The 22,020-nt window shown below is 45.1% G+C and overlaps 1 protein-coding gene across 1 annotated transcript in view; it reads right to left on the bottom strand.

Annotated features, from left to right (window-relative positions):
- LOC122817306 (serine/threonine-protein kinase SMG1-like) overlaps nt 1–22,020 on the bottom strand; it is a gene marked incomplete in the record, with an annotated part of 2,898,779 nt that overhangs the window by 1,326,046 nt on the left and 1,550,713 nt on the right. Inside the window, 1 exon segment of the mRNA XM_044090530.1 lies at nt 18,838–19,086. Coding sequence (XP_043946465.1) covers nt 18,838–19,086 — 249 coding nt within the window.

The raw sequence follows: 22,020 nt of genomic DNA, 5'->3' as shown, positions 1-22,020 counted from the left end.
TTCAGCGATCGGAGTGTAAAAGTCGCTGACGAAAAGACATGCTTACGGCATCTGTCCATCGTTTGAGAATCTTTGTTCGGAGGATGGACAGATGAGGATGTCTCAGAGAGCTCCTTCTTGGTGGCTGCTTCCACCACCACAGCATCTACAGATACACCCTTTGTGAGAAAAACCTTTCCGGTAGGGGCTGACAATAACTTGTTTGGCCTCCGAAGGACTGGTTCCATAGTGTCAGGAGACTCTCATGCCTTTCGACTGACCAAGTCCATTAGTTAATCGAAAGGCGGAGGCACCCTGGAGGCTGAAGGTTGAGCTTCAAAGTCCTTCAGGTACACAGAATCATCAGAAGGGGTGATAGTTTTCAGCCGCCTCTCTGCTTTAGGATCTCTAAGATATCTGCAAATGAGATCATGACAGGATGACCGGTGGGGACCCTTCTGACTCCTCGAGGTCAGTATCTGAAGTGACAGACTCATCAGGAGAGTCTATATGCTTCCTCTTGCAAGTTCTGGAAGGGCCTCAGAAGAGGGGTTCACCCCGTGGGGGATCCTGAGGCTCTGGATCTCTGCTGTCCTGTGCATGGGGTGGTGCCAAGACAGTAGCCGGTGCCTTAGGGGGACAAATGCCAGTATCCTTATGTAGAGCTGTAAGAGGCGGCCGCACACTCATCAGCTCGAAAGCAGACCCCACTGGCTCCGAAGATGTCCCCGGCTCTGAGGAGACAGAGGACACCCCCAGACCCAGGGAGATTGGCTCTGAAGCGGACGTGGGAGCAGAGCTCACCCTAGCAGACACTCCAAGGGGTAGACTTGGCACTGAATAAGTTTGGGCCCGGAGCGTCCCCGCTTGGGGCCGGTCAGAGAACCCTGGCTCCCAGACATTCCGGACAGCGCCTGGAGAGTCAGAGCAGATGTCGGCTCCATGATCACTGAAGTGGGTCCCGGAACAGATGGTTCTACAGTACGTGGTAACAGGCACTCCAGCTTGGCTTCGAGGAGGAGCAACTGTAGCTGTGATGGCTTTAGAAGGCTCTAAGACCTGACTGGTTGGAGCTGAGAACAATCTGGTTAGAGCCGGCGACTTCAAGAGCCTGCACACCACTCGCTCCACGTCATCATCAGATAGGCTCCTAGTGGACCTGGAGGATAAAGGAGAATGAGACCTCTCCAAAATGGGAGATCTCAGAGTAGGGGAGACCGGTGAAATGTCAGTGGACCGGCTCCAATACACTGCATCTTGCAGCTCCAATGACCTTGGGGGCTGAAGAACCAGGCTTGTCACAATGATAACCTCCGAATGTTCTGAGGGCTGTGGAGCAGAGGAGGTAGGCGTTTCAGAAATTGACAATTTTTCTGGAGGCTCCGACTGAGCCGTAGAAACAGGTGGTCTTTTGGAAGGTTTGTCCCTCTTTGAAGAGGACAAAGAAGAAGAAGCACTCAAATGTTGGCTTCAAGAGCCCCTTGAGAATCAATTTTTCTCCTCTCCTGTAACACTCTTGCACTAAAGGAATGACCGACAGTACAATCCTCCTGTAAATGAATAGCCCCTAGACAGTATATGCAAATGACATGTCCATCAGAAATTGACATCTTTTGCGTATATTGACATTTTTTAAAGCATGAAGTCTTATGCTCTCTCTAGACTCTTTAGACATGATAGAAGAGAGTTCCCAAAACAAATCACAACTTGTCAAACTGTGATATACAACACACTAACATGGCACTTCTAAGTAAAGATAAATTTGCACTCTAATAAACACTACACATCTAAGTAAATAACTAGAGAAACTTGGACAAGAGTAGCACAGGGCCTCTAACTTAAACGGACCAAGTACCAGGGATAACACACACTAACTACTAAAACTACCAGCCCTCTAACTAAAACGGGCAATTAGCTCTCTAACTTAAATGAGTTAAATATCAACTACTACTAAATATCAACTACTGAAAAGGGAAAAAAACAGACACCACTGCAATAAACTACGGGATACAAGGCCTGCGAAAAAAACGACGGCCAGAAAGCATCAACCAGCAGCAGAAGGAGATAAGATTAGCTACACGGTTAATCTAACTATTTAAACACGCTAGGAAACACTATAAATGCAAAACTACTAGACATTTTAGCTAATAGACAGAAAAAGACAAAAACTTAGCCACGGCCAAGAAGAGCACATCCAACCTAGTAAAGCAGCAAATGAGATCTGGAGAGGTGCACCACTGCATCATGGGATACCTACCTGCCACGAGCCAAGTTTGAGACTTCCAGCTGTGTATTTGGCTGAGTTGGAGCAGAGGATCGGCTCTGAACCCATCCAAGTAAGAATGAAGGCGCTAGAGAACAAAAACATTCTTTGTTTCTGAGGAGTTGCACCAAGCCCAGGAACAGAAAACCCTTGGGAAAATGACTTCTCAGTCTCGTGTGTAAAAACTGAGCTCTACTGACTGCTCTACAGCAATAAGCCAGATGAGAGCACATGCCAAGTACCTGAAAATAAAGTTAAGCATATCTCAAAACATTTCCCCCAAGGCAGCTAACAGGGGTACGTTTCACATAAATTTCTCATAGATCATTGACTGAGCTCAATCATTCAATTGATTAGAAAGCACTTGGGATACCTGGGGAATGCAAACCCACCTCATTGAGTTAAGTACCCAAACTGAAGTCCGGTATCTTCAATATCTAACCATTTCATGTTACTTCAGCAACATTCGGAGATCAGGTGTGGAGCTCTCAAAATTACCTGAGCAGCCTACACTCAAAATCCACCAGGTTCAAAAATCTGAGATAAGGCCGCAAGATTCTTTCATCATCTATGGGTGCTCAGGTGAAGATGGAGGCATTTAAGACCGTGCTTTTGTAAAGATCCTATCCAAAGCAGTTCAAGCAGCATAAGTGCAGGGCCTATGCTAAAGTGGCAAAAATCATCGAGGGAACCAGGCATGTTTGCCACTGAATATATTATACATACAGGAGGTCTTAATGAGTGTCCCCAACAAGGAGGGGAGAGATGTTTTGCCAAACTGGGTATGGCTAGAGAGAAAATAAAAAGAATTCACCAATTCTTTTGACAACAGCTCAAAACTTTTAAGTAATCAACCACAAAAGCTTTTCAGTCCATCAGTGACCAGAGTAACATTTTGCAGAATCAAAGGCCTACTTGGTGCCAGTGTGATGGTCAACAATGCAGCTTTTTGATGACATGGCCACGATTTACAGACAAGTAATCTGTATTACAAAAGTGTGATAAAATAATCATGCTCACAGGTAATCATACAAACCCCGCTGAATGGCATCAGTCACTCATACATTTACAGGTAGGCCTGAAGGCTTCTGAGAGAAGCAGACCAGAAAAACCAATGAGCACTGCCAATAAGAAATATGACAGTAGTGAATAATGATTCCAAGAGAGATGCTTGACTCCTTTATAGAAAAGGGAGGGATGTCTGCACCACAGATTTTCAGAACAGTAGCTCAATCCAAGGAGGAGAAGCAGTAGTATGTCTTTTACCAGCAGAACAATATTCAGGACCCTCAATTTCATGCCTTCCTTGCTTTACAGGACATCACCAAGGGTCTTCTGATGAAGAAATCATGATGGATGGGGTTAATATTACAGCAAGAGCTTCATTAACTAACCCTTAACGATGACTAGGGAACAAAACCCAACAACCAGATAAATCTACTGGCAAAGATGAATCACCTAACATATTCTGTAAACTACACAATGTCCAGCAAAAGAAATTTAGTTTTTAAACTTAACTTCATCAAAAAAAGAAGACCTTGGTATTTGGCTACAGCAGGGATCATCACATTTAACAGGGGGCACATAGCTTCAAGCAAGAAGCCTTACTTATAACAACTTGCTCAATCATCACAAACGTACCACTTCACTAGAAATCTTCAATTACAAGGTTGGCTACTCAATCAATATTTCTCCCTCTACCAAAATGTTGGGATTTTAATACACTGAACGCAATAGTAAATTACTTTTTAACAAACGATAGAATAAGTTTACTAAAATAAAACAGTTTTTATCTATACAAGCTTAGAAATACATCATACTAGGTAAGAAATGAAAGGATGTGGATAAATACAAAGTCCCTTTATTTTTATGCCAAATAACCATCAATGTAAGGGCCCAATATTTACTGCTGCGAGAAATAAATTCAAACTTGTAGGGTTGGAATATAAACTATGCACTTAGAAATCTCATACAGTAGTTTACATCTATACATCTTCAATGCAACTAGAAGATTCTTATGTAACATCACATTTTCAAGTTATTTTACACTCAATTTACACTTGCAAGCCAGTTACTTGGTGCTTATCAACCTGTATTGAGATGGAAAATGAAATGTAACAATATACTGAATTTATTCTAGGCAAGCATGTATGTGTCTTCAACTTCAAATGAATTCATGAAAAATCAGAATTGCATCAAACTCTTAAAGGAATATTTGATGCCATATTTTCTGAAAGTAGACTTTATATTCAGCAAGTATTATGATAAGACTTGGTTTTAACCGTAATTTGGCTAAACAACACACATCAGTATCAGACTATTAAAAGAATGTCTGTAACAACAAAAGTATAACGGGAAGACTTGAGTTAAAATCTCTGCAGAATAAGAATGTACAAAGCACTGCAAAAACTGACTTACTGCTATCTGCATAAGAAAAGTTATTTTATTCATATGCTAATTCTAATACAATGACCATTAGTTTAAGACTAGTGTGTGTACCTCTTAATTAGTAATCAAACCCTAAACGTATTTTTGTGTAGTGTAGCTTTATCCTTTAATAAAGCATCATTCATGGAGACCATCAAAGAAAAATACTATTCATCACTGTGTACAGGGACATACCCAACTAAGGGAATTAAAGCTCAGCTTGAATAATTTTCCTCCCCCATTATTTACACTCCCTACATATACAACTCAATGGCACCTACATTTCGGTTTGTTTTTATTTAATATTTGAAAGGAATAAACTGATAAGTAATTGTTCCCAAATTTTGGAAATGTAATCAAAACACACCTAAAGATAAATTAACATGAGCAACACACAGTAAAACACTCTCAAAGGAAAAACTAAAATGTGAGATGACGCAGTCATAGCAAAACTATACCACCAGGATGTAAGGTAAAACTATGGAACCATGCTTGTATAAAAATACTAAAAAATCTCTGTAACACCCCCCACACACATCAAAGGACTGTATTACGATCTGACTGGCTCCATCTGTTTCAAAGTAGTGGGAGGCAGGAATATCTGGGCTAGGCAAGAGCCTTACAAGCCCATTAATTTCTGCTGGAGGACTCATTTAGCTCATATGTACCACAGCAACACAGGGTGGTAGAGGCAACTTGCTGGTCCTGTGGGCTTGGCTACCTTCTCCTCTAGTAGAATGTCGCTTTCTCAGAGGTAGTTCTCTTGAGGTCTGATATGTGCTGCCCTTCAAGGGGAAGAGTGCCTCCACACACTGAATTCCACTCAACTTATTGTGTGACTTGCCCATGACAGCAAAGATTCACTAGGTGAAACTGCCACAGCATGCAACACCTACTGCTTCTGGCCAAGTGTCATTCAAGCCACAGCTGCCTCCCTTCCCCCAGGAAGGGCAGATCGGCAAAGGCTGCTCATTCCCATCCTCTTTCACCAACTCCTGCAGCATCCCAGACACTAAGAACTTGGGTTGCTTCAAAGTAACCACAAAATCCCACTTAAGGGACAAAGAAAAGTTGTGTAAAATCTTATCATAACCATTGATGTCCTTTCTCTTCCATGTTGCACTACTCTGCATATGGATTTACTCTCCTTGTCTCGCCTAAGTATGGCCAGTATACAAAAGTTTTCAGTTCCTCTGAGGTGTGTGAGATGTCTGATGTGGCCGAGGGAACATGGGCCATAAAGCGACGGCAGCATGCAGCAGCCCTCAGAAGTGAAAGCCCCAGTCGGAGCCAGTCCTAATAAGGGCAATGCCAGTCCAGTGCCACACAGACAGGGAAAGGTAGCCTAACAAGAATGGAAGGTGGGTGGGAAGGAATACTGCAACATGTAAGAGAAGGACATCTATGGTTACGACTTTGTGTCTTTCTATTCCCATGTTGCAGTATTCTGCAATATGGGTGAGTGCCAAAGCTCACTGTGAATGGGGTGGAGGTCTAGAGGCAGATTCCTGGAATCCGTGAAGGACAGCCCTGGCAAACCCTGACCAAGTAGCTACCTCTATGATAGTGGAGGTATCCAGGCCTTTAAAGAAGGCTCCTGAGAAAGCCATGGCTCTGTGGGAATGTGCTTTAACTGTCCCTTGCAGGGATTTCCCATGGAATTGGTAACAGAAGGTGATGGCCTTGGAGATCCAAGTAGATATGGTCTGCTTGGACACTGCCTTCCCCAGTGCTCTAAGGTGGAAGGATATAAAGAGTTGGTCCGTCTGTCTGATGGTCTTTGTTTTATGCAGGTAAAACCTGATCAGTCTATGCACATCTAGGGAGTGCAGTACCCTCTCACTGTCTCCCTGTGGGTTGGAGGGGACAGTTAAGTGTATGGCCTGGTTAAGTGACAGGTCATTCACCACCTTGGGCATGAAAGCTGGGGGTTAGTTCTAAAGGTAACCCTATCCCTATGAAAAAGTAGACAGGGGGAGATAGATATAAGGGCTTGGAGTTCTGATACTCTTCTAGCAGAGGTTAGGGCTACTAGCAGTACAGATTTCCATGTGCAATGTTTTAAGGAGGCTTTGTCTGTTGGTTCAAAGGGAGGGAATGTAAGCTTTTCAAGCACATAGTTAAGATCCCAAAGGAGGAGGGCATGGTTTCCTGGTAGGTCTTAGGTGGAGTACCCCCTTAAGTAAAAGTTTAGAAGAAAGCCTAGAAGCTAAAGGGGGGTCCAGAGGAAGGCATGCTGAAATTGCTGACAAATGAGTTTTGACAGAAGAGTAAGCCAAGCCAGTCTGCAGTAACTCACACAGTTAAGACAGTACTACAGGTGGTTCACTAGAAAGCGGGTCCAATTGCCTTTTGCACAACAAGAAGGGAATCGTTTCCACTTAGAAAGGTAGAATTTTATTGTATTTGGTTTCCTGAACTCCTGCAGGACACCGAGCACGTCCTTGTTGTAAAGGTGTCTGAAAGGAATCAGAATCCTATCAGCCACAGGGCGAGGTTTAGAAGTTACCACTGTGGGTGAATCAGTGATCCCTTGTGTTGTGTGAGAAGGTCCACTCTGGGGGCATAACCTGTGGTGACTGCCCTTAGTTGCAGAATTAAGGGTAACCATTGTTGCCTGGGCCAGCAGGGGGTCACCAACAAGATTTTTGGAGTATCCTGCTGTATTTTTAGTAGGACTTTCTGAATGAGTGGGAAGGGGGGAAAGCATATAGATATTTCCCCTTCCAAGAGATTGAGATGGCACTGACACGTTGCCAGTGCGGGGTTTCTGTTGCAGAAACTAGGAAGTTGCCTGTTGATGGAGGAGGCAAATAGGTCTAATTTGAGGTGTACCCCACCTGTGGACAAGATCCAAGAAGACATCTCTGTGAAGCATCCATTCTAGGTTGTTTGTGATGGTTCTGCTCAAGTAATCTGCCTGGGCATTGTGGAGAGAGGGAATGCAAACCGCCTATAGGGTGATCCACTGTGAGGTGGCAAATTCCCATACCAGAAGGGCTAGTCTGCACAGCAGGTAAGACCTGGTCCCTCCTAGTTTGTTGAGATTACCAGAGCACACTGGTATTGTCTGTGTACATCTTCAGTGACCCCTGTTGGAGGAAAAGTTGAAAGGCCTGGAGAGCTAGAAGAACTGCCCTCATCTCACAAGCATTGATGTGTTCCAGTTTGTGAGGTTTTTCCCACAGGCCCTGCACCTTTTGACTGCCCAGCGTTGCTCCCCATTCCAAGTCTGAAGGATCTATGTGCATGACCTTGTGTGGGCTGAGGTGGTTGGAGAGGGAGACCTGGATTGTGGTTCACCTGTTCCAACCACCACTTTATTCCCTTCTTCAGGCAAGGGAAAAGAGGCACCCTGTGCTCCCAGAGGGTGGGACTGTTGTGTCCAGACTGAAGATACCATTGTAAACTTTCTCATATGCAGTCTTGCTAGGGGTAAGCATGGGGATGGTGGGTGCCATGCAGCCCAACAATCTGAAATACTGCCTTGCTGTTAACTCTGTGGAGTGAAAAACCAGAAGGTATTCTGTCAAGGAGCTCACTTTGGAGGGTGGTAGCTATGCTACCATGAGGTCTGAGCGTATTCTGCCCTCGAGGAAGACAATGGCTTGGGTTGGCTGTAGCTGGGATTTTGGAAAATTTAGTAGAAATCCCTGGGGCTGTAGAAGGGCCACTACCATATGGATATGTAGCTAGAGGGTCTCTTGGCTGGCAGCCTGGAACATGTCGCCCAGGTAAGGGAATATTTGTATTCCCTTTGTTCTGCAAAAGGCAATTACTGGGGACACGCATTTTGTGAAGACTCTAGGTGGAATGGAGAGTCCAAAAAGCAAAGTAGAGAACAAAGTGCAAGAACCCACCAAGAACCTCAGGTATTTCCCTGTGGGTGGGTTTTATTAGAATGTGGAGGTAGGCATCCTTTATATCTAATGCTGCTATGAACCCTTGGGGGATCAGGAGGGGGAATAGGGCTGGGAGGATCAGCATTCTGAAGGTAAGGACATTTAAGAAAGGGTTGAGGTGGGACAGGTCTAATATAGGTCTCCAGGGTTCATCTTTCCTGGGGACCAGGAAGATCCTGGAATAGAATCCTCTTCCCTTTGCAGCTGGGGAGACTGTTTTGATGGTGGCCTGAGCTGTAAGAGTCTGGAGGACTGGTTGCATGAGGTGCAACTGTTGAGAAGGTGGTTGTGGGATGTTTCTTTTTGGGGGTGAGATCCAAGACATGTAGTAACGTTTTGTAGTATGGACAGGACCCAGTTGTCTGAGGTGAGCTTGGTCCATACATGAGAGTCGAGCTGACAGAGGTACAGAAGGGTGGGGTGGTGGCAGGAAGTCAGATGCTACCTGCCCCATCAGGAAAGGGCAGTCTCTGGCTAGAGGAGGAAGGTGTTCTAGCTGTAGGAGTTTATTTTCTTGTAGGCTTTCTAGGCCTGGAAGGAGCAGCAGGACGAGAATGCTTCCTGATAAAGTGAGCCTTAGCAGGATAGTTTCCTTGGAACTTGGGTATGGGAGAAACCAGCAAATGTTTCAAGTCCTGCATTTCTTTTCCTTTTTGCTTAAGTGACTTGAAAAGGTCAGCTATCTTGGAGCCAAATAATTTAGTATTGTCCAGGGGAGCATCCATAAGCTTTGCCCTGAAGTCATCAGGCAGTGCTTGTAGGCAAAGTCAGGAGTAACTACATAAGGCAGAAGCTGATGTTGCTGACTTGGATGAGGATTCAGATGCATTACAACTGCACTTTATAGAATGTCTGGTAACCTGGGAGGAGAGAGCCAGGAGGGAAGACAGTGATGCTTTGGCAGGGCAGTCTGGGATATCTGCCAGGCGATTGGAGGCAGATTCCAGAAGAGATAAGGTATACTTTAGCCATATGAGTGACAGTTTGTAGCTCTGAAGGACAAGGTAGCAGAGGTATAGATCTTTTTACCCAGACGTTCCATCGTCTTGCTGTCTTTGTCAGGAGGGAGGATGGTTAGTGGGCAGGAGCTTAGAGGCCTTGTCCGTATTATAGATATAGTGGCTGGGTCAGCCGGTGGACACAAGCGGGTGCTTAGTGGTGTCAGGCACCTTGCAAAGTCTGTCTGGTCTGCGTGGTGCAGGGGGTTTGGAGTCTTGGTTAAAGGATGCTAAGGAGAAGGCATCTAAAAAGGCAGGAAGGGTGGATGGAACAGTCGATGAGCTTGGGGTATCCATCTGGATAAGGTCGTAATATCTTTTTTGGACCTCAGTCATTTCTGAGGATTCCCATTTGAAATGTTGCTTCATCTTGGAGATAGTTTCTCCAAAAGTTAAGTCTTCAGCTGGGGGAGTCAGAGTCCACAGAATCTTCTTCTGGGGAGCCATACCCCAAAGGAGATGAAATCTGTGAAGTATAAGACAGTGATTCCTCTGAGGAATACTCCCCTTCCCTAGTGGTGTGGTCTGAGGCCTAGAGCTCAGGAGTGGAGGGGATGTGGGACCACCCACAGTGGAGGTAGGCCTCAAGGCCATGAAAGCACTAAAAATGCTTCGACTAAAAGCCTGCCAATCAGGCATGCTTTCAGGAGAAGGAGAGATATGCTTAGTCTTTTCCTTTCTTTTAAGGGGCCTAGCTGGTGTCTGTTGAGGCCTGGGATCTGGAGACTTTAAAGCGTCGGAGGGATCAGGTGGCCCTTCAGAAAACGCTCGTCCCCCCGGTGTCGGAAGCAGATGGTGCTATGGTCTCAGTGGGTGCGCTGTCTCCGAGGGATTGTGCGGCATCTGCACAGGTACCCTCTCTATCCAATACGGCGGATCCAGATCCTTCTACCAGGCCAGAGTCGGCCACAGGCTGAGGACTGGACAGAAGAGGCTCAGTGGTTAATGAAGGCCATAGGGTCTTGGCCTTTTTTTTTGGTGGTTGTGAAGGAACATCTGAGTAGCCCTCCATCCCTAAAGTGATCTGCCTAAGGCGTTGGTTTTCTAGATAAAGGTTTAACGCATGCATGCAGCTACAGAGGATCTTGGGTAAAAATGCATGGCAAATAGGGCAGGCCTTGCGGTCATGCGACTGGCCCAAACAGAAGATGCACTTATTGTGGGTGCCCTCTTGGGAGATCTGGTGGCCACACTGACGCTTCCCCTTTCTGGATGACATTAACAGGCAATACAAGTTTAAAGAAAGACTGAAACAGTCTAACAGGGTACTAATCTGATTTTAGTAGAATCAGACGTCAGCGGTACTGGTAACACCTGGCATACAACTGACAGCTGAAAAGTTCTGAGGCTGGTGTGTGCCATCACTTTTATGGCCCAAGTTCCCTTGGCCACGTCAGACATCACACGCACCTCAGAGGGACTGAAAACTTCTGTATACTGGCCATACGTAGACTAGACAAGAACAGTAAACCCATATGCAGAATAGTGCGACATGGGAATATGAGGACATATACAAAAAACATACGGCTTCCTGCCACATAATGTATTTTCCTCCTTACAAAAGTAATATTTACATTGCTACAGATTAAGTGACATGTAATCATTTATACTTGTCTGAAATGTCAGTGTTCCTCAGCTTCCTTAGCACACATCAGATTGGGTCTGGGAGACATTGTATTTTCTTAAGGAATTGGTCTCTATGGTTGCCACCTAACATAGCTCACAAAATATGCAAGACAATCTACACAGCAATTTTATGCAGTCCTGCAATCTTTTCATCTCACTGGGCCGTAAGTACATACAATTAAATCCAAAAATGGAATGGAGTCCACTGGCAATTTATATACCAACGCAGAATGGTAAAAACAGTCCTTCATTAGAATAAAAACGATTATCAGTATTCACCAACGTAAAATAAGTGCTTTCGTCTCCAATTATACAATTCAGGAGACTTTATCAAACAAGAACTGATCATTAAAGCAGAGTTTAAATACAAAAATCACTGAAAATCTCACGCCCAAATGACATCACTTCCTGGTAGAGCACAAAGTTCTAGTTAAAGAAACAGTGCATCTTCCTGGCAAAGCACAAAGGTCTAATTAAAGAAACAGTGTATCTAAAAAGAACATTGAGCTAAAAACCATATACAAGTACAAATCACATGCATAAAATAATAAATAACTAATATATATTGGCAGTACTCTAATATAAACAATAATTGTTCATGTATAATCATGCAACTCCCACCAAAGAATAAACAAATGCACAATAAACATGGAATCCTAAATTAGGTTCCATATAACAAAGTACTGGCAGCTTTGCAAAACCACACCCTAAACTTTAATGTGACAGAATTTAGCAACTGTCATAAAAATGTGCAACATATGGTTTATATGCTCGTATTACATTTCTTCCCCATTTAGTTGTCTCACTGTATTAAAAAAGAAGTTATGATCTTACCATAATGTTCCATCTGAGTAGTAGACTTAATTCTTCTGCACATATGGGTATACGGATCTGATTCGGATATGAGCCGGCAAAACTTTTCAAGCATCATCTCCAAGCTCCTCCCTTACCTATATTACATCACTTCCTCCTATCTAGCCCCAGATCGAGTTTGCTGACACTAAATGGCAACATAACCACAATCCTAAACCGGAAAAACCTGAAGAGTGAGGGGGATGGAGAGAGGGAAGGTGCAAAAGAATGAAGTCTACTACTCAGATGGAACATTATGGTAAGAACATAACTTCTTTACCTGAAGTAGTTGACTTCATTCTTTCTGCACATATGGGACAGAGTCCTCAGCTACTAGTATTCCTGGGAGGCCCTTATGGAAGGATATTTCTGAGCACCGCAGAGCCAAAGGATGCTCTCCCTCTAGAAATTAGATCCAATTTATAATGAGAGATGAATGTGTGCGAATTGGACCAAGTTGTTGCCGCACATATATCGTCTAATGGAACTCTTGACCAGAAAGCTGCAGAAGTGGCCATTGCTCTAGTGGAATGAGCCTTCAATACACCAGGAAGAGATAAACCTTTGTCTTTATAAACCTGTGCAATACAAAGAGTGATCCACCTTGCTAAGGACACTTTCGAAACTACTTTGCCCAAAAATGGTTTTGAAAGAGAGACAAACAATTGATCCGACTTCCAGAAGGATTTAGTCCTATGGAGGTAAAAATGAAGCTGTCTATGGACATCCAAATAAATGAAGCTTACGTTCACCTCTATTTTGGAAATTTGGGAAGAAGACTGGCAAATTTATAGAATGATTGATACTGGCTGCTGAGGACACCTTGGGAAGAAAGGACGGGTTCGTACGCAGCAAAACCCTATCCTTGTGGAAAACCAAATAGGGGGGCAAGGAGGATAAGGCCTACAACTCTGAAACTCTCTTGGCTGAAGTGATGGTGACCAAGAAGGCAGTCTTCCACGACAAAAACTTAATCGGAATTGAACCGGCTGGCTCGAAAGGGGGAGAGGTCAAAGCCTGAAGGACTAAAGTCAGATCCCAGGGGGGGCACTGTTTCTTTAACTGGTGGACACAATAAAAAACTGCCCTTCAGGAAAGCTTTACACAATTTGGCAGAAGCCAGAGCAACCTTATTTTCACCCACATGAAAATTAGAGATGGCAGCCAGCTGAACCCTTGATGGTGGAAGCACTTGAGCCTGATCGAAAAAGATCGGCCAGAAAATCCAGTATGACTGGAATGGGGGCTGTAAACGGGTTCAGATTGTGCTGAGAGGCCCAAACACAAAAACGTCTCCACTTGCTATTGTAGAGTTTTCCTAGTGGAGGCTTTAAGAGAAGCTACCAGAATATCCTTAACAGGGGACGAAAGTCCGGGAGTCCTGATGATCATGGGAAGTGGAGCAGCCATGCCGTCAGCTTGAGACTGTCCAAGTTGGGCAGGGGCAAGCATGACGGGTGAGAAATCAGATCCGGGCATGGATCAAGAGTCCATGGAGTTGCCAACACGTGAGACCATAGGAAGGGAAACAACACGACGCGGCCAGAAGGGAGCTATGAGAATGACTTTGCACTGCAACCAGCAAGCTCTCTGAAGGAACTTTGGAATAAGAGGTAACTGGGATAAGCATACAGTAGCCCCGGGAGGCCAAGCATGGACTAGAGCGTCCCTGGAGAAATCCCCCGGAGGGGGGATCAGAGCGAAGAAGTTGCTGCACTTCGTGTTGGAAGGAGATGCTAAGAGATCTCAGCAAGGGTGACCCCAAACACGGAAGATCTTCTCCGCCACTGATTGTTTCAGAGACCACTCGTAAGGCAGAAAGATTGCCCTGCTGAGACTGTCCGCCAGAATGTTGGAGCGTCCCGGGATATGCGTTGCTATGAGTAACCGGATGGTGGATATGGCCCACTACCAAACCCTCATGGCCTCGCGACAAAGGGGGTAGGATCTGGTTCCTCCCGGTTTGTATGTACCAGACTACAGACATGTCTGATTGAATGGCTACCGTCCCCAGAGGTAGGACAGGGTGGAAGGCTCTCAATGCTAAAAGCACTGCCCTTAACTCCAGGAGATTGATGTGCAGCTTGGTCTCTGGAAGGGACCACGTGCCTTGGACCGGTCTTCCCAGGAAGTGCCCCCCCACCTGAGCTGGGAAGCGTCCGTGGTCACAGTGGCTTGAGCCGGAGGGGCTAGAAAGCTGCGCCAGCTAAAATGTCCGCTGACTGAAGCCACCACTGGAGTGACGTTCTGCATGTCCGATTGATTCGGATGTGGAAATTCATCTGAAGGTCTAGCCAGGACCATTGAACTGCTAGATTCCACTGAAGGACTCATGTGAAGACGTGCAAGAGGGAGGATAGAGGTTGCAGCTGCCATCGAATCCAGAGCCCTGAGAACATCGGCTGCTGTGACTACCGAGTGATCCAAGATCGCCGATGCATGGAGTCAGATTTTCTATCCTTTCCGGGGTGAGAAAAATCTTTAATGGAATCCAACCATGCCCAGATGAAGTCTATGATCTGAACTGGAGCCAGGTGGAACTTGTTGATATTGATCGTGATGCCTAACTTGTGAGCCAGACCGAGGTAGTGTAGGGCCTGACACAAGAGACGTTTGGTGGATGCAGCGAAGAGCCAGTCGTCTAGGTAGGGGAATACCTGAATGACCTGAAGTCTCAGGTGAGCCGCTACGACCACCATAACCTTGGTGAACACCCTGGGGGCTGTGGCGAGACCAAAGGGTAGAGCTCTGAACTGAAAGTGACTGGCCCCTAGCCAGAAGTGTAGAAACCTACTGGAGCTCCTGTGGACCCTGATGTGATAAGTAAGCGTCCTGGAGGTCTAACGAGCACATCCAGTCTCACTTTCTCAGAAATGGTAGAATGGACTGTAGAGTGACCATCCAGAATTTTTGTTTCTCTACCGACAGGTTGAGGATAGACAGGTCCAGAATGGGCCTGAGGTCCCCAGTCTTCTTTGGCACTAAGAACCTGGAGTAGATGCCTGATCCGGATTGATCTGGGTGGACCGGCTTGATGGCTTGTTTTTGTATCAGTTTCGAAACCTCTAGAGCTGCAGCCTCCATGTGAGTGGGTGGAACATCTGGAAGGCATGCTGGAATTAGGGGACATGAAATGAAGGGGATAGAATATCCTCTGGATATGATGTTTAACACCCCGCGGTCTGCAGTAATGACTACCATGCCGCTGGATGTAAGGAAAATCTTCCCCCGACTGCCTCCAGAGTAGAGCAGCCGGGCAACCCCTCAGGGTTGCTGTGCGGGTCTGTCGGAAAAAGGTTCCCTAGACCGGAAGTTTCTGGGACCCCCTCTGCCTCTGGGACGGTGTCGGTCTTGTCCCCCTCTGCCTCTGGGGGGACGAATATTCCTGAGTGTCACGAAAGGACTGTGATTTCCGGAACCACATCTTTTGCCCCTTTTGGTTCCTGGAATAGGACCTCAGGGGTTTAGAGAAGCAGATTCTGACGGCTGACAAAGTCTTTCCGTCCTTCTCACTCTGGGTTAGTGTGTCACATACAGTCTTCCCAAAGAGGGATGATCCATTGAAAGGGGGGTTGATGAAAGACACCTTAAAGGGGTCTGCAAACTGACACAGCCTGATCCAGGCGTAACACCTGTACCAGTAGCTCTAGCGGCTCCCTCCGTAGCATGAGAGAGAAGACGCATAGAGGTATTAGTCACTGATTTCAGTGTAGTCATCTTCGCAGTGAAAGACTGCTTGTCCTGTTGCGAAAGATACTCCGTGGGCCAAGTAATTCAGCGCACAAATAATAAATGTCGCTGACGAGTACATACGCTTCCCAAAATGATCCATCAACCTGGACTCTCTGTCTGGTGGATGAACCGAGGAACTCTCCTGTACCAGTTCCTTCTTTGTGGCAGGTGCAACCACCAAAGCATCTACCGGGGCTCCTTTGGACCATGCCTGCCTGTCTGACGGCAGGGAAAGAATTTTGTCTAGCCTTTTGGGTATAGGCTCTACAGTGTCAGGATCCTTCCATGCCCTAGTGATGATGAGGTCCACTAAAGGGTCCACTGGAGGGGAGACCCAGGAAGTAGATGGGCCCGCGCCAAAGGCCTCCAGGAATATGGACTCATCCGCAGAGGGTTTGGGGGCTGACCAACCTCATCTTTGGCGGAGGATCTCCGTAATGTCTCCGAACGAGACGTCCTTGGTAGGTGATCTGGGGAAACCCTCTCCATCCAAATCCGTATCAGTGGTAATGGACTCGGGGAGTCCAAGTGCCTCCTCTTACACTTGCGCTTACGAGGTTCCTATCCAGTGGGACTCTCTGGAGAGGATTCGTAAGCCTCCAGGGGTTCCCTGAGGGGAACAACCGGGAGATGCTTTGGAATGCGCTGTCCCTGAGACAGGGTAATGGGAGCAGAATCCAAAATCAGAGGGGTCTGGGTAGGATCAGAGTAGGTGAGCTGTGGTCTCCACCCCTGGGAGAGAACCCTTTCCACTGCCCCGAATGCCGATTGAGAGCACACCTCCGTAGAACGTAAGGATGAGACTCTCCCTGGCACCGAAGCAGGGATTGGAACAGACGTCGGGGTAGTCCGGGCACCGAGGATGGGATCCGAAAGAGCAAGATCTCGACCCTCGGGTCCGACTCCCAGACCACGGCTCCGAGAGTCCCCTGGATCCGAAATCGGATCCGAAGAACTCAGGGTGACGGCCGGCGTCGAGGAAACGAGAACCACTGGCACCAACCCAACAGCTCTGAAAGGTCTCGGACCAGAGAACCTCGAAGCATCGGGTCGGATCGGGGAAGAAGCAATAGGGTGGAACATAGTTGAAGAAGGACCCTCTCTCCAATGGGAGAGGGCCCTGGTAAGACCCCCATCTGAATCTGGTTCTGGAAGAACCTCCTCATCAGCCTGTCCATATCAAGGTCAGGGACACTCCGAGTCGACCTGGAGGAAGCGACCAACTCTGGTCTGGGCCAGATCTGAAGGGAGTGCCTCGGCTCCATTGGCTCTGGCAAGAAACGGGGAGAGCGGAGCCGAGGACAACGAGACCTGGGTGCTTTTGAAGAGGGGCTGGAGAAAGACTGACTGTCCGGTGATCTTTTTCTAGGCATGTCCCTCTCTTTGTGGCGCTTCTCCTTCCTGTCCCTACCTCTCTGGGACGACTCCGATGAAGCAGACCTGGCGGGAGGTTGAGTCCCTGTCTGCACAGTGTCACTGGCTGGGGAGGAAACAGAGGCAGACCACAGGGCAGAAGCTGGTAGCAGACCCTTAGCCACAAGCTTAGCCCGACGATCCTTCAATGCCCTAGGGTTAAAGCCTGAACAAATGTTGCAGGATGCAGACAGATGGGCGACCCCTAAACAGAGAACACAGAGTGTGGCCATCGGCTAATGAGAGCTTATGACCACACTCTGTGCACTTCTTAAAAAGAAACTTAGGCTGTTCAGCCATAGTAGAGACAGTAAAAGCCCACTCACACACACACTTAAACAGGGATTGAGCCTAGGCGGGAAACCAGCATCACAAAAAAAACACTTAAAACTAACTTTTTTTTTTACACAACTAACACTACGACCAAACGCGAAGGGAGGAAAAAAAGGAAAAGGTATTCACACTCAACTATCACAAAAAGACCAAAAAACCTTACCACCTTGCTTACAGCTCAGAGACCACAATGCTGACTCTTAGAGCGGCAAATGAGATCGGAGGAAGTGATGTAATATAGGTAAAGGAAGAGCTCAGAGCTGATGCTTGAAAAGTTTTGCTGGCTCAGATCCAAATCGGATCCGTATACCCATATGTGCAGAAAGAAAGAAGTCAACTACTTCAGATCATATATATTAAAAAAAAAAAACTTTTAACCTATGTAATACGAGCATTTAAACCATATGTTGCACATTTTTATGACAGTTGCAAAATTCTGTCATATTAGAGTTTAGGCATGGTTTTACAAAGCTGCCAATACTTTGTTATATGGAACCTAATTTAGGATTCCATGTTTATTGTGCATTTGTTTATCCTTTGTTGGGAGCTGCATGATTATACATGAACAATTGCTGTTTATTTTTATTAGAGTCCTGCCAATATATATTAGTTATTTATTTATTATTATTTTATGCATGCGATTTGCACTTGTACATGTTTTTTAGCTCAAAGTTCTTTTTAGAGACACTGTTTCTTTAATTAGAACTTTGCTTTGCCGGGAAGATGCACTGTTTCTTTAACTAGAACTTTGTGATCTACCAGGAAGTGATGTCATTTGGGAGGGAGAGTTTCAGTGCTTTTAGTATTTAAACTCTGCTTTAATGTTCAGTTCTTGTTTGATAAAAGTCTCCTGAATTGTATAATTGGAGACAAAAGCGCTTATTATTTTACGTTGGTGAATACTGATGATCGTTTTTATTCGAATAAAGGACTGTTTTTACCATTCTGCGTTGGTATATACTTGCCAGTGGACTCCATTCTGTTTTTGGATTTACTTGTTGGTTTCTTTTCTATCACGTAACTACATACAGTTGCAGAGCTGCTGTGAAGCAGCAGCCCTATTGTCAGTTGAGTACGCAGCTGAGAAATAACACGAAAAATGATTCCTTTGGAAAACATTGGCACTGAATGAGAACACAGTACTTATTAACAATGACACAGACTCTGAAAATGAGCAATACTTCTAAATACTGGCATTCTAAGACAACAGAAATATCCTGCGGGAGACAGAAAAATATTTAAACTCATTTTCTGGGGACAAAGTATAGTGTGACTAAATGAAAGCTTAACAAAAAAATCTGCAACAGCTTACCAACTGAATATAGCAGCTTTGCTTTTTCAATGTCTAGTTCTGGCTCCCACTTTCCATGTGCCTGACCATGCACAGACATGAGTTTGAAGCAAGCCACCAAATCCTGAGCAGTTGTAGCATTATCCAGCTTTATTTCACTGCACTGTGCTAGCAGTCTGCTTGCCAAAGATATATTTCCTCGCTTTCGGGCAAACTTGACAGCAGTGAGACCCAGTTCCATCAGATGATTGCTGACCGTTACAACATCACCTACAAAAGGAAACATGAACATCACTATGCAAGAAAACACCTTCAAATACTGTGTAGAAATGCAAAAAAAGGGGTGCCTAACATGGTGTTTCTATAGCTTTCTTAAAAAATACTCCTGAAACAAGAGACAATCATTGGAAAAAAAATTCTCATTTAAAGATGAAAAAATAATGTTTTTCAGACTAAATGGATTAATTCCAATGGACAATGATTAACAGGACAAATTCAAGGGAAGCTAAGTCATGAAACCATGCTATCCTCCTCCCAGGAGGTGACAGCAATGTAATAAAGACAAATATTTCTTTTAGTCCTGTAAGCTTCCACTAAAGATTTAACAACTGCTTCTCCTTCTTCCTCCAATAATAAAACAACTCTGACCCAAATGAGCCACCGAATGTGGCAAAAATGACAAACAGCAAGGCAAATACCAAACTTTTATTCTCTAGCGCTTCGGTGTCGTTTTTCCACTAAATATTTAGTCTGGAAAACCAAATAGCAATATGCCTGACACTGCAAAAACATACAAAGTAAGCTAACTAGAAGTTATGTACTTGCTCTAACAGACCAGTCTGATACTTACCTGTACAGTGCAATACTTGGACATTTTGCCACAGGCGCCTTTTTTCTGCAACCTTCAATCTTCTAAAAACTTGAGCTCATCTCTTCCCACAATACACTACTTTGCATTTCCAGATTAAGTTAGGCTGCTGTAATATACTAATCAGTCTGTGATTCAAAAATATACAGTGGAAAAAAAAGCTACACAAAGGAAAAGGTTTGCCTACTCAACATGAAAATCTGCTGACCTCTGGAGTAGCCTCCAGAGGCCAATGTAAAGGGGAGTTTGATAGCAGGAAAGCTTGGTGGAGCTATTACAATACACAGAGACAAGAATCAACCAGAGCTATTGTTATGTCGATCCAAGTCAGTATACTGTAATATACTGATCCAGTCAGAGCAGTGCAATACATGTTACCAAATCCTCAGCAGAACAGGATGGGTGTTCTCATGATAAAATACCTCCCAGAATGATGGCACTAAAAGACAATCCAGTCTAAGCAGAAGTGGAGCTGCCTATGGACTTCCACGCAATGTAATCTCAATTCTTCTCTGTTGGAGCACTGTGGGAAGAATACTGGTTTAAGATCTGAGGCTACTCTGGGCATGAAAGCAAGAGTTGAGTACCACTCTATTTGCTGAAAACAATTTGAGGATGTTTGGTGGACAGAGCATGCAATTCATAAAATCTCCTAGTTCACATGATAGCAAAGAAAATGATTTCTAGAATGTAAATCTGAGGTCTGCTTTGGCTGCTGGCTCGGCAGGCCAGAATTAAATTTTCTAAAACAAACTTCAAGACTCACTTGGTGCAGAATCCTTGTATGAGGGTTCTGGACTAAAGCACCCCTCTCAAGATGGCTTTGCATACACGTTAAAAAGCCAAAAATAAATGCTTGACGCACATCAAACTAGCAACCAAATGGACTTTTACTGTAGAAAAAAGCCAGATTCCCTTATCAAATAAAGCTGATAAACATTAGAACTTAAGAAACTTGTGCAAAAACTGCATTTAGCTCTGGTCATACTGCCCACAATGTAAATTTGTGCCACGTCTCTGTATGTCCTCCAAGTCTAGAGTTTTTGGGGTGCTGACAGTAAGTCCACTCTCAGAGGGTAATGCATCTTCCTGGGCATCACTGCTAATGAAGAAACCATGCAATTAACTTGTGGGATGTGATGCCGTGGTAAAGCCAGGATTCTTAGATGATGCTACAGAAGTAGTCTCCATATCAAGTGATGCCATTAACAATGGAAACCATTTCTGCCATAGTGGGGAAGGTACAGTTGTGTACACTTACCATAAATGTAGATGTTCGAGTGTATTCACTGTTGCAGTCATTACATTCGGGTAATCTGCTGGCAGGTTGCCCTCAGTCGGCCTGAATAACAAAGTCTTGGGTCCTGCGTCAGTTGCGGTCTCCTCTTCCGTGACGTCAGGGGTATAAAACATGCAGCCAACGCCATTTTATTCAGTTTTTCTTGTCTCAGATGTCAGGTGCCCCCCCCAAATAGGGAGCAAAAAAAAAAAAATGGGGATGGCGAGTGGGTAACCTGGACTGCAACAGTGAATACACTCGAACATCTACGTTTATGTCAAGTGTACACAACTGTACTATGTTCTTCATGTTTCACTGTTGCAGTCATTACATTTGGGTAGAATCCCAAAGCTATGGATGGGAGGATGGAACTAAACAGCATTAGGAGCGGCTATAAGGCCCTGCAGAACTGCAGTGGCAAAGCCTGCCCTGGATTTGGAGAAGAGAGGCAAATGATAATGCTTTGTGAAGGTATGAACAGAGCTCCAAGTAGCAGCCTCTAGAATGTCTTTGGTTGGAACCCCTCTGAGAAAAGCTGCTGAGGTAGAAGCAGCCCTGGTGGAATGTGACCTGATCCCCTTTGGCACAGGTTTACCATGGTGCAACTAGCAGAAATGAATGCAGTGGCTTATCCACTTTGAAATAGTCTGCTTTGATATAGCCTTCCCCTCTGACCCTGCAGCAAATGCTACCAGTAGTTGCTCAGACTTTTTTTTTTAGAGATTTGGTTCCAAGTAGAATCTTAGTTCTGTGTACGTCCATTGAATGCAGAATCCACTCCCCCTTGTTCTGTGGATTTGGGTAAAATGTTGGCAGGTGAATTGTCTGGTTAAGAGCCACACTGGATACCACCTTAGGCATAAAAGAAGGATTGGTCCTGAGGGACACCCTGTCTGGGTAAAAAGTAATAAAAGGCTCTACAGCCATGAGAGCCTGTAGTTCCGAAACCCTTCTTGCTGAAGTGACTGCCAAGAGAAAAGCTGTTTTCCAAGATAGAAATTTTATATCTGCAGTAGCTGCTGGTTCAAAAGGAGGCAAGGTGAGTTTTACCAGCACA

Source organism: Protopterus annectens, chromosome 12.part0 (genome assembly GCF_019279795.1).
Source record: "Protopterus annectens isolate FY-2018-M chromosome 12.part0, PAN1.0, whole genome shotgun sequence".
In the NCBI taxonomy this organism is placed as follows: Eukaryota; Metazoa; Chordata; order Ceratodontiformes; family Protopteridae; genus Protopterus; species Protopterus annectens.
Note: the sequence above shows the minus strand (reverse complement) of the source record. Positions and strands in the feature narration are given on the sequence as shown.